This window comes from Megalops cyprinoides, chromosome 6 (genome assembly GCF_013368585.1).
Source record: "Megalops cyprinoides isolate fMegCyp1 chromosome 6, fMegCyp1.pri, whole genome shotgun sequence".
In the NCBI taxonomy this organism is placed as follows: Eukaryota; Metazoa; Chordata; class Actinopteri; order Elopiformes; family Megalopidae; genus Megalops; species Megalops cyprinoides.
Genome location: NC_050588.1, coordinates 14,934,603 through 14,947,511, shown reverse-complemented (window position 1 = coordinate 14,947,511; position 12,909 = coordinate 14,934,603). Strand labels below are relative to the sequence as shown.

At 47.7% G+C, this 12,909-nt stretch overlaps 1 protein-coding gene across 3 annotated transcripts in view; it reads left to right on the top strand.

The window, feature by feature from the left end:
• The window catches only part of LOC118779120 (SRSF protein kinase 1-like), a 30,309-nt gene extending 19,059 nt beyond the window's left edge, over positions 1 to 11,250 (top strand). For all 3 annotated transcript variants that reach the window (XM_036531026.1, XM_036531025.1, XM_036531027.1), the window contains 12 exons: positions 37 to 124; positions 459 to 546; positions 1,049 to 1,155; positions 1,297 to 1,462; positions 2,168 to 2,193; positions 2,603 to 2,822; positions 3,102 to 3,329; positions 4,770 to 4,870; positions 5,311 to 5,418; positions 6,159 to 6,228; positions 9,882 to 9,974; positions 10,394 to 11,250. In XM_036531026.1, the coding sequence (XP_036386919.1) occupies positions 37 to 124; positions 459 to 546; positions 1,049 to 1,155; positions 1,297 to 1,462; positions 2,168 to 2,193; positions 2,603 to 2,822; positions 3,102 to 3,329; positions 4,770 to 4,870; positions 5,311 to 5,418; positions 6,159 to 6,228; positions 9,882 to 9,974; positions 10,394 to 10,578 (1,480 nt within the window). In that variant the 3' untranslated portion in view covers positions 10,579 to 11,250. The remainder of the gene's footprint in view (positions 1 to 36; positions 125 to 458; positions 547 to 1,048; positions 1,156 to 1,296; positions 1,463 to 2,167; positions 2,194 to 2,602; positions 2,823 to 3,101; positions 3,330 to 4,769; positions 4,871 to 5,310; positions 5,419 to 6,158; positions 6,229 to 9,881; positions 9,975 to 10,393) is intronic.
• The last annotated feature ends 1,659 nt before the right edge of the window (positions 11,251 to 12,909 follow it).

Genomic DNA, 12,909 nt, shown 5'->3' with positions numbered 1-12,909 from the left:
ACGCCTCCTCCCCTCCCCGTCTCTCTCGCACTGCAGGGGGAAGCGCTTCGTCGCTATGAAGGTGGTGAAGAGTGCGGAACACTACACCGAGACGGCCCTCGACGAGATCAAGCTGCTGAGATCGGTGAGAGATTGCACTAAACCTGTGCTCCTAGGGGCTTCAGTCCTAAGTCATGTACAGCTACACCTGTGTCATTTTTTCAAATGTACTCTAGAGTGAAATGCCACGTACGCCAAAAAACACAGCCATTGGGTTTAATTGAGCATTTGCAAAAGTGTCATGAATGTCAGACAGAGTGAATAAAAGTGCTAGTTAAACCGTTTACAAGCTGAAAGTGGAGCCACAGACCAGCCTGTCCTTGATCCTCCAGGATTAGAGTGCTACATTTTGGGCTCAGTGTTGTCTTGATTGTGATTTTTATTTATTTTTTTTTTTCCTCCCATTCCCTCAACACCAGGTTAGAAACACAGACCCCAACGACCCTAACAGAGAGAAGGTGGTCCAGCTCCTGGATGACTTCAAGATCTCTGGGGTGAACGGCACTCGTATCCTTTCGTTTCCATTGGGAAACCGCTGTGGTGGGGCTCAGAGCTGCCCTTTCGGCATGAGGGGTGTGTTTTATTTCACAGGCACGGGAGGATCTCAGGAATGGCAGTTTATTTCTTCCGAATCATTACCTCTGGGCCATTATCGCTAATGCCTCAGGGTGGGGTCGTTTATTCTGGTGTCAGGCCTGCAGCTATTTGCTTGTTTACAGAGCGACGTTGCACAGTATTGGAAACCAGAGTGAATGCTGGATCAGGGAGCCTCTTTGGTGTGTGCCTGATTAATGGCTGAAGTTGTTTCCACGGCCGCAACACCAGGCATGTAGTCCCACGGCGCTGGGATGCAGGGGAGGCCCTAATGAGTTTTCTGTCAAGCCCGGTTTATGCTGACGTGTGACTTCAAGGGGCGGGGTGGGGAGAAGGAGGAGGGGGGGGGGGGTGTGCATCTCTCTGTCCTCTGAATTCCTCCCGTTTGCCCTTGACGGCGGTCCCTCTCTCTCAGATGTGTGCATGGTGTTTGAAGTCCTGGGGCACCACTTGCTTAAGTGGATCATCAAGTCCAACTACCAGGGCCTGCCACTGCCTTGTGTGAAGAGCATCATTCGGCAGGTAGGCAGCCTGTCCAGAGCACACCCTGCGTACACATTGTCTGCTGCTAAAGACAATGAAGACTGTGTGTTCAGAAGTTAAGGCATGGAACTGGATGCTGAATTTTATTACCTTTTTTCTGAAACGCACTCCACTCTGCAGGTTCTACAAGGCCTGGACTACTTGCACACGAAGTGTAAGATCATCCACACGGACATCAAGCCAGAGAACATCCTGATGAGCGTGAACGAGCACTACGTCAGGAAGCTGGCTGCGGAGGCTACGGAGTGGCAGAGAGCGGGAGCGCCCCCACCCTCCGGCTCTGCCGGTAAATCACCCCCCCCAGTGCCCACATTCTCCACCAGCTGATCACGTGCTGACTGGCTGGTTGTGTCCACCTGCCCACTATCCAAAAAGCAGTGCTGTAAATGCGTTGTTATAAGAGTTAGTGTCAGGAGCGAAAGGCATTTAAATGCTGGTTAAATTTGATAGGCTTTCGTGCTCTGGCTTTGTAAGTCTCTCTGGCATTTAGGGCATTCATGCAACCCTTCTGCTCTATAAGAGTGTCTGATAAGTGACAAAGTGTAAAATGAACACAGTTGTTTTGCAAAGGCTTGATTTCCCATGTGAAAATGTAATGGCTGGGAGTCTGCTCACAGTGCTGCTCGGGGTTTCGGTGGGTATCAGTTTTACCGGGTGGGGTGATGTTGGGCGGCGTAGGAATAAGGGATGCGAGCTCTGTGAATCAACGTTAATGAAAGAGAGGAAAAAAACATTGCAATGGAAGTTTCTAATAAAAGAATTTGCAGTAGCGAAATAAATCGCTCAGGCGAGCGGGTGGATCTCCTTAGTTTGCAGTTTTAGGATGTGCCTCATCGCACCTGCCTCTGCAGCGAGACCGGAGCCGCATGCCTGTCTGTCACATGGCAGCCAGGCTGCGCTCGCTGATTGGTCCGTTCAGGCAGGACTGTGTGCTTGTGATCTGACTAGCCTGTGAATGATACTGACTGTCCCCTTTGTTTTGCCTTTGTAGTGAGCACAGCCCCGGCACCGAAACCAGTAAGTCATCTCTCGTAAAAATGAATGTGTTCAGGGACTGGTTTCTGTGTCAGAGTGAACGCTTCAAAGACATCTGTTCCTCTGATTTAATTTTCTTTCGACTCTGATCCTGCATATGGTAAAGAGCACCTTGTTTGGTGTGACTCAGAGCTGCTTGGCTGATACCTCATGCAAGCAAATCTTTGTACCTTGGGGGTATGTGTGTGCATGTGTGTCTTTATGTGTGTGTGTGTGTGAGAGCCTGTTTATAACATCACAGTTTGTCAGCACTTATCTCTATATCTGTTCAGCAGCATCTGTTGTAATGAAATGTATTTCATTCCCTTGTGCCATATTAATGGGATATGTATTGATTGTCATGCTCTGTGTGTGTTTCTGCTCCTGCCCCCACCCCACCCCGCTCCTCCAGACGGCCAAGATGTCCAAGAACAAGAAGAAGAAGCTGAAGAAGAAGCAGAAGCGGCAGGCGGAGCTCCTGGAGAAACGCATCCTGGAGCTGGAGGAGCTGGAGCGGGGCCTGGAGGTCGGGGATGAGGAGGAGGAAGACGAGGCGGACACCCCCGAGGGGGCCCCCTGCATCCCGCTCAAACAGGCCACCTTGCAGGATATTGGCTTTGACGTCACCGTGGGTGAGTTGGCAGACGTCTCCCTTCCCCTCTGAGCCACTGCGGGTGAACATTTAGAAGCCAGTGGTCTAAACCTGACCGCAGTGTCAAGGAAGCCGTATCCTCTTTGTCCTGTCAGTCTTTTAAGTTCAGTTTCAGTTCTGGCAGTGTTTCAAAAGTGTTGAAAACCTTAAGCCACCTAGAAAAATTCTTTTAAACACTGGAGACCTGAGCTGTAAAGCCAGGAGCAGATGCACTGTGACTGGGCTCAGCGGGGTTTCTGCTCTGTGTGCTGTGTTGCAGAGAGCTGTGCGGAGGGCTGGGGCCAAGATGGCATCGTGGAGATCAACTGCAACGGCCACGCCCGTACGGAGGAGAGGCAAGGAGACGAGAGGCTGGCCGAGAGGAGCGAGGAGGACCGCTGCAATGCCAACGACTGCCTGCAGGAGGAGCTGCTGCTCAACGGCGCCTACCAGGCCTGCAACGGCACGTTGCCCGGCGATGCTGACCGCCCACTCCCAGGCGCCGACGGTAATGGCCTTTCGATACGCGGTGCGGTTGAGTCGGTGTCCAGCAGGTTGCGGGAGGAGAGGCAATGCGCTGACGGAGTGGACCGGGAGCACCCGTCAGAGCTCAATGCTGGTTCCCAGACTAGGACTGAGGAGAACCTGAGTAACGGCCAGTCAGGAGACAGCTATGGGCCACTTCTGTCCTGTCTCTCTCCCATCTCTGTCTCACTTTATTATTTCACATATTTCCAGTTATTTGTTCTTTGCAATTGTTTAAACTGGCTTCTATGTAAAAGTGCGTGTAGAATTAATGCTGAGATCGAATGGGGTGTATTCTCATGCTTGACTGCAGTGCCGTTTGTTGTACAACTGTGCTGAGTCTGTAACATATCAGTGATCCAATGGTGGATTGTTCCACCCAACTCCAGACTTTAAGGCTTCTGTGCTACTCTGATGCTAGTGTGAGCGTCAAATATGACAGGTGTTAGAGGCATGCCGGGAGAGATGCCTAAAGAAACCCACTGCCCATCATTATCATGTTTCTTTTTTTGGATTTCTTTATATGAATAAAAGTATGTCTCTGTTCTGATCACTGTTTAGGTGACTGTTGAATCAGAGCAGGTAGACTATGTCCATTGAAATAAGTGTATTTAGTTTGGCTTAGCATACTTTAAGGCCACTGTATCAAGGGCAATTGAGCACCAGTCACACACATCTGAAATGATGACGGTCAGTTGGCACGTTTGAAAATTTTTCTCAAGATGCTTAAGTTGCTCTTCATCTGTAACAAGTGACCGAAATGGCTCACTTCAGTGTGTCTGCTGCGCATATATTACAGACAGAGAGTGCTGTTTGACTGTTTCAAGAGCTCAGCGCAGCTCTGGCTACACATATTACGGATGCCAGCTGGAGTTATTTATATGCCTGAAGTCATCCATTTTGATGATCGATTCCGAGGAAAAACGGTATTTCAGCGGCAGTGGAAATTACTCTTTGTTGTTGCTAGGAGACAGCTCTCTCGTTGGAGGTCAGCCACATTAAAGGAAGGTCCTGTGGCTTGACGGATGGAGCCGTGACTTCGGCGGGAGTTAATTTCGCTGAATAACACAGTGGCCACATACGCCCCCCTTGAAACCCCCCCCCATGGAGGTGGGGGGAGTTCCGTGAGCACCCTGTTTACTGCCTCTCTGGATGAAAGATGGAGCCCAGAGAGAGCCCCTTGTCTTAATGAGAAGCCAGCGGGCGGTGCTGAACGGGCGGAGCCGCTGTAATAAGCTGGGCTCTTTAACGCTGGTCTCCGTGGTGTGGGATCCAGCGGAACAGCGCCCGTGATTTACTGCCCCTGTCTCTGCTGAGCCTTCCGCAGGCGCTGGGAGCTGACTGTGCGTTTTCTTGTTTTGTTTTTGCCCCCCCCCCCCCCCCCCCCCCCCCCCCGGCTTCATCCCCCGCCGCAATGCCGCAGCCAAGCTGGCGGCGGGCAGCCTGCTGGTCAACCCCCTGGAGCCTCTGAACGCTGACAAGATCAGGGTGAAGATCGCTGACCTGGGTAACGCCTGCTGGGTGGTGAGTTGGATTTTCCTCTTCATTTTCAATGATACGCAGCTTCACGGGCCCCGCAGTACACGGAGCCATTGTGTTATGGCTGACTCCCACTAACTTGAACCACTGGGGATGAATTTCTGTGGAATCCTTTAGTCTGTTGTTTGGGGAGAGTCATTGATTTACACATGAGGGGTTTAGAGAGTTGCCCATTATAGGCCTGTGAATCTTCACTCTCCCATCGCTTGTTTCTTTCGTCCTTTGCACGTAAACATGTCGTTTTTGCCATTTATACAGAAGGAGAGGTACAGAATAGTGGAGTCTAGAGAACCACATCCTCACGCGACATTGTCGGGCTTTTTTTGTATGTTGCGAAGGTTTAACTGTGGTGACTCACTGTAGAACATGTCCTGTGGCGGCAGCAGCGTTGTGCGAATGGCCTGAACACTCTTCCTTCCCTGCAGCACAAGCACTTCACAGACGACATCCAGACGCGGCAGTACCGGGCCCTGGAGGTCCTGATCGGGGCGGGATACAGCACGCCCGCTGACATCTGGAGCACCGCCTGCATGGTAGGAGAGCGGGGAGCTGGAATGGGATGTACAGTGATGTTGGTTTTGGAACTGGGAAACGCTACCCAGGGGATTATCCAAATACGGTTCTAGCAGTTCTTTATGTTGTGGTCATGGCCAGTTGTCATCCTCCAGTGAATCCAGGGACTCATACATACATTCATTTAAAACACACACACTCACACTCTCACCATACACTGAGACAAACATATATTTGTTCTCATGGAAAAGGTATAGATAATGAAGTATAGTCTCCTGTTTTCTTAGCTTATTTATTTGCGTACACATTTCTAAAAGAACTGTCAGTGGGCTGGATTGAGGTTTGTGGGAGTGTTTACTTTATTAACAAGACTGTTAAGTCAACAGCCTCTCTGAGCCCCTCCCCACCCATGATTGTTTATTGCGGTGCCAGCTACTTCAGCAATTTAACCAGCAATACAGGGTTGCTTGGAGGGGAAATAAAGGTCTTGCCCACCTCAGCATTTCCACCCACGGGTGGCGACGCGGAAGCACAAACGCGCTGCTCAGGTCCGCTCTGTGAAGGAGCGCGCTGTCATCCAGCGGGACCTGCCTCATGAGTGTGAAGGACAAGGGGATGGCCTGACCTTCAGAGGGCAGCCAGCCCTTCCAGGAATGCAGTGAACAGAAACGGGCTGGGAGGAGGGGGAAGACAGAGGAATTGTTTGTACATGCTGTGCAGTAAATATTTTGCCGGTGACTGTGTGTTTCTGTTCTCCCAGGCCTTCGAGCTGGCCACGGGGGATTACTTGTTTGAGCCACATTCTGGAGAAGATTACTCAAGAGATGAAGGTAATGCACCCCGTCACCCACCCCCAGTTGGTTGTGGTGGTGAGTGTACTTAAGTGAGAATGTTGCACCTTTGGTAAAACAAGTCAGGCGGCTGTAAATGGGGTCACTGTCTCAACACCAGTGAGCGTTGTGCAGTTACTGGTGTCAATTCTGTGTGTGCTGCCACCACTCGAATGAAAGCTAAAATCAATAGCAATCACTTTAACTTTCTGTCTGCAATAAAAGCCTCTCGGCTACTGGCTGATGTTACTACATGGTCCTTTCACGTTGTTCCTCACATACTGTGTTGTTGCAATACCTCATAATAACTGATATAAATGGAGAAATGTGTATCAACAGTATTACCAGCCTGTCCCTTTTCCCAGCATTCTTAGTGTGCAAATTGATGACAACTTGTGCATTACTGCACGCAGTTGCTAGATAATCAGGTAATCAAAAAGCTTTTCTGTAGGTTAGTAGCACAACGTCACAGACCAGTGCGAACTAAATGCAGCTTAGGTGGAGAGTTCTCTGGAGACAGGGCATTAGGTCTAGCTAGCTAGCTACAGCTTCAGCTAATGTGAACCTAACCTAAAACAGCCTGACCGGAAGTCTTGTGTCCTACAATAACTGGGGTCAGAGGAATATTTTAATCAAAATTATATATAGGTTGTTGTTTATATTCAGCTTGGATGTTGAACTCCAGGTCTGAATGTAAACAGCACCAGGGTTTTGTGTCATTCCACAGTATGACTAAGCAGTATTTATTGTGCACAGGATTCTGTGTGTTTGCACTGTAAATATAAACTTGGAAAGCAATTAATGCTGTGTTCCCTGAAAGGAGCCTAGCATACAGCACAATCTTACAGAAGAGTGGGCAGCTTGTCCCGTTTCTGTGGGGGCAGAAGGCATTGATGCTCTGTCGAAGGATCACGCAACACTTCAGAGACACGATGTGAATAGCACATGTGGTTACATATTGACCTGTGAGGTCATTACACACATCAGTCAACCCCATGGGCGTCGTCACAGATTCACGGTAACATGGATGCCCGTGGTTCCCAGCCATAGAGCTGTGCTCAGAAATCAGCTGACGTCAGCCATGTCCCCCCTGAAATCTGACACATTTGTGTGTATTCCCTCCCCAACACAAAGGCACAGAGCCTGTTTCAGGTGGTATGAACTTCACTGCAGTGTTCTCGAGACATTGCCTCTTTCCTCATCCCTCTCTGACTTTCACCTAACCATCTTCTCTTGATTTCCGCCCTCCTGTTTTTGCCACAAAGAGCCACTTCCATTTGCTCAGCTTGCAGCTCAGAGAAGATGTTGCACAGATGCAGAGGCAACGGTGGGCCCTGTGGGCAGATCTCCTCCCACAGCTATGAATGTTGAGCTGCTGAGTTGCGCTCACTTTCAGATCCCCCTGTACGTGCGAGGAAAAGCAGACTTGCTTGGTTCGAAATTCTATGGGGCGTAATGACATAGAAACCGGAATTTCAGCCAATAGGTTGCAGTTTCAAACTGGGAAGCATGCTTCTTAACCTGAATTACTTCAGAACATACTGCGCTGCATAAATGGATTTAAATATTTAAATCAATGATATATAAATGTAAAGTGTTTGAAGTGCCCTTAATGAAAGTGTATGGTAAACAAGTAAAGGAAAATCATTACTATGGACACTTTTATATAGATCCCTGCTCACCCTATCTCACTTTAGTTGAATTGCAGTATATTTTAAATTATAGATTATCTTTAGGTGCTCTTTTATGTTTAAGCTCTTATGGCCCAATGCCAGCTCACAAAGCAAGATTTAATAGAAGTCATATACTGTAAATGATCTGACTTGTTTAACAGCGGTGTCCCAGCCAGGATTCCAACTCACGGCCTCCCTGGTTATTTATGGTGATTGGTTGCCCCACACGGACGCAGTCTGCCATCAGCTCCCTCTATGCATTCTCTTCCTCTGGGCCCGATGCCACAGGAAGTCTGGCGCGATCCGTTGCGCTCCTGGCCCTGGAGCATGCCCAACCCCTCCATTCTCGCTAATTAGCACCACTTACGAGCCCATCCCCGGGCTCTAATCTCATGGCATGGCAATGGAGCACACCCACGCCGTAGCGCTAACGGAATCTTTCAGTAAGCGCAGCAGCCACCAGGGGGGTGGAGTGGTGCCGTTTCTGGCCCTGAGGGTGGCTGTCATCTTTGTGGTGAGCTCTGCTGTAGTTTGGAAATTTGATTCTCTGTCTGTATCACGGCTTCCTATGCCTCAGAGTGTTTGCTCGAGCCTGGAGTAGTTCTCACTGACAAAGTCCCCAGTGCCTGGACACATCCTCACCCCTGTGGCCATCTCTTCTGCCACACTGGTAGAATGAGCTGTGTGAAGGAACAATGAGATGCTTGGCTCTGTTGGCATGTTAAGCAACATTCACTGCGCCCCATGTCAAAGTTCAAAGGGGTTATCATTTTTAATATTTTCCTGTTGGGATTTTCTGCAGTGTATATCTGAATAATCAAAACCTACTTCACCAGAAAAGAGCTACATTCACTCACATTTTCAGGCAGAAAATTAATAATGGTAATGGATTACTGTAAGCAGGTCTCTTGGGATACCCTGTATGAATACTGATGAGACCAAATAAAATTTGATTGCTTGTAATACTAGAGGAGAAAACATTCATGTCCCAGATCTCACACCCGTATATACGAAATCTGTCTTGTCCTTATCTTAAAATCTCCCCTCAGAGATGCAGTGCGCTCACTGGTTTCATTTAAAAAGGGATTTCATGCAGGAAGCACAGATTTCCCATGTATCATAAGCACCGTGGCTCAGAGATTGGGAGCGTTTTTAAGATGCATTGCACTTTCATCTGGCAGACCAGAAATTGTAACTACTCCTTAGTAGTAGTCTTTGCAATAGATGAGAGTGTATTTTGACAAAATGAGCTTCTTAGAACTCAGAATCAGGTTGATACTTACTTTCCAATGAAGCATAGCTAGTTGGTGCTATGTCACAGGAAACAGCAGCTGGATTGTAGCCTGCTTTCCCTGGATGTTCAGGGACGGAAAAGTGTGTGTGGGCATCATAAATTCCAGCTTCAGCTGTGCTCACTGTCTTCACTTCATTAACACCTGATGCCCATTACATAAGCAAATGACATTAACTTGGCAGCTGGATCCCCACACGGGCTGGATTGGAAATGCATGTTATTTTATGCAAGGTCTCTCAGCGCTGCAGCACTGTACCAAGGCAGCCGCCCCCCTGTCTTTGGAAGCAAGTGGCCATGCTGTGGCAAAGCCATAAAATGACACTGTCTTGGAGGACTACCTGAGCATTTAGTGTCCTGTAAAGTGGTCTGGCTTACAGACAATGGCCCCAGTCTGTGGAGCTGTGAGCCTCTCTCTGGGCAGTCGGATTCTGTGACGCCTTTGTTGTTGGTACTCCGGGAGCTTTTGGCTTCTCAGCAACCAGTCCAGGATCTGATTACCCTACTCCCCAGCTGAAACTAATCTAGGATCTACTCACCTTAGCCTATGACCCAAACTGATTTGGTGTCAGTGACACAGTCTATGTACACTACCCCTGGATAGCTGATTGATAGTTAATGAGTCCTTTGTTTGCCTTGTCTCATCCCCCACCCCTTCCCACCCTTTTCTGGATATCATCCACCTACAGACCACATTGCTTTGATAATTGAACTACTGGGGAAGGTTCCTCGTAAGCTCATTATGGCCGGCAAGTATTCCAAAGAGTTTTTCACCAAAAAAGGTAAGGAGAGATTTTACTTTAATTTAAACCATTTTATAACCACATGACCAGTGTAGCTGCAAAATGTAATTCTGTTTTTTCTTGATAAATATTTTATATCGATGTAGAAAATTGTACTTGAGGCAGTGAATTCACAAAGTTATCACGTATTGCCTGCCTCATTGATTTTCTACAGGTGTATCCCTGTATCAGCCTGCATTGAACATGCACAACTCCTGCAAATCAGTTTGATGTCTGCCTAATTAAACAGGATATGCATTGACTGCTATCTCAGTGTGACATTTTTCATTTCTGGATATGATTATATAGGATCACCTGCGTGCATGAGTGCGCTCCTAAGGGTTTGTGTGCGTGTATGTTTGTTTATGTAGTGCACATGTAACACTGTAGTTGATCTCCTTCTCCTTATGTGTGGTCAGGTGACCTGAGGCACATCAGTAAGCTGAAGCCGTGGGGCTTGCTGGAGGTGCTGGTGGAGAAGTATGAGTGGCAGCGGGAAGAGGCACAGATGTTCGCTGACTTCCTGCTGCCCATGCTGGATCTGATCCCGGAAAAGAGGGCCACCGCGGCCGAGTGCCTGCGCCATGCTTGGATCGCCTCCTAGTGGCTCCTCCCTGCCACTGCGTCTCCATTCCCTCTTCCGCTTTTCAAACACACACACACACACACACACACACACTCTCACACCATCAACCTGTCCTGCTGCAGCTGGTCACGCCACCTTCCCCGTCGGGGCAAACGGTGGAGGTGGCATAATACAACAAGGGCACGGTTCACTCTATAGGACGTTGTGTATTTATTTCATTTTTTTTTTTTGTTCGTTTGTGTTTTGTTTAATTGTTTTCCTTTTTTACTTGCTGGATATTACTTGAGTATATTGGTTGTTTTTGTTCATGTCCTTTGTTCTATCTGTGTTGGTGACAAGCCCAGTGACTCCCGCCCCCAACGCGAATATTCACAGCCTGATGAAAGAGTTCTCTCTCACCCACCACTATCACTCTCGCTCATCCAGCTGTTTCAGCTTGGGGTTTCTTCTCCTGCCAATGCCTCGGACTTCAAGGCAGACCAAGAACAGGTCTAGAAAAGCAACATGGGCAGTGCTTTTTGCAAGGGACTCCGATTGCTGCTTTGACTTTTATACCAACGCGTTGAAGTGAGGAAAATCAAAGTTACGCGACTACCGAAGAGAGGAGCCACACTTTTCTGAAGTTTGTTTGAAGATGCATGGCATTTTGAAAAGCTTAGACAGAAGGACCGCACATGAGGGGACTGAAACCGGGGGGGGGGGGGGGGGGGGTTTCGGTTGACTGCTTTTCTGCGAAGAGGGATTTATTAAATGGGTCAAGGAGCCAGACTTGAACTGTTGCAAGAGACTATACACGCAAGAAGTGAAGCCTGCTTCTCTGTGCTCTACACTGTGCCTCTTCTAAATGCAGCGTGTGTGATTTTTTTTTTTTTTTTGTTTTCTGAGCCATGTGAAATGAGGAATGTCATTTCTTGACATCTCTCCATTTAGGCATCCGACCACAGTGCGATGCTGCAGTCTTTGCTACGGCTGTGTTAAGCTTCAAGTAAAATACATGTTAAGACCTGGTTTAAATGACCTTTTCTTTTCCTGGGTGCGAGAATTTGACTGCTTTCTACACACTTGAAAAGCAACTAGCAAATACCACAGCCACAGACAGACATGGAAGAAAAAAGATCTAGATATATACAGTTATTTGTGTATAGCTATTTGTACTCGCACCAGAGTTGGCCTTCTGTATATTCTATACAGCCGTGTACAGATTTTAAGAAGCTCTGATATTGGTTTGTATGAGCTGAAACGTTTAGCTGGGCGGATGTTTTAATTACTGGTTTGGAAATGCTTTGGTGTGTGTCTGCAAGCTCCTCTGCAGCTTTATCTGCTTTTTAAAGATTTGTTTTTCAGGCTCCATGCAGTTTGTCACATTTTGAATGCAAATAAAGGGGAAATGAAGAGTGGATTGTTCTAATGCTGCGAGAGGCGTCCCCTCTCTGCTCGATGTCTTGTGGGAGGCCCTCGCTTTATTCGGAGGCTTCAGTGAGCTTGTCAATTTTCTGTATCTGTTCTATCTCTCGGCTCTCGCTCTCTTTACCTTCGCTCTTTCTCTCACTCTCTGCATTTGATTGTTTACTGCTATACTTAAAGGAAAAGAAATCATTTTCGCTAGTTGCAAAAAATAAAGATTTTCAAATGAGAATCCGCTGGGTTTTCTGAAGCTTTCTCTCTGACCACCCAAAGCCACATGAGGTGCAAGTAATGCTATATGAATGAATGAATTGGCATGAAGCAGTGTAATCTGTTATTCCTTTGCAGATGAAGATGGATTGACTCTGTGTGATGTAGTAGTCCAGAAAATGGGCTTGTGAGAGAGGTACTGAACCTAAATTCCTTAGGTTAATATCCTGTTGTATAAATATGTGATGTGCAAGCTATGCTATGCATAAATTGCTTTGAACTGAAGTGTATGTGTCTATATGTAATAATATTACTGTTGTATGCCAAAAGTATTGATATCAGGTTTCCAGGTTTTCCCTGTTGACCAGCATGCAGGTGGTAGCACAGTATTATGAAGTCGAGGCTCACTTGGATTGTCAGTGGGTGACATTCAGATGACAGTGGCAGCTTGTTAATAATGCTAAATCGATTTTTAAATGTGCTGAGATTTGTCTAAAGTACAGGCCGAGTCATATGGCTGAGGTTCGATCACGTTTGTGTCATCAACAGACAATGACCGGGTATCTTCCTTGGCAGGATGAACTGGCTTCCTGCTACTGTGGTGGGGGAGGGAATGCTGGCAGGTATTCCTCATCTCCCTGCTTTTGGGCACTGTGCAATTCGTCAGATTCCTGCGAGCTGCTCAGATGACATCAGTGGAGAAGCACCTATCCTCTAATTGGCACCCATTTCACC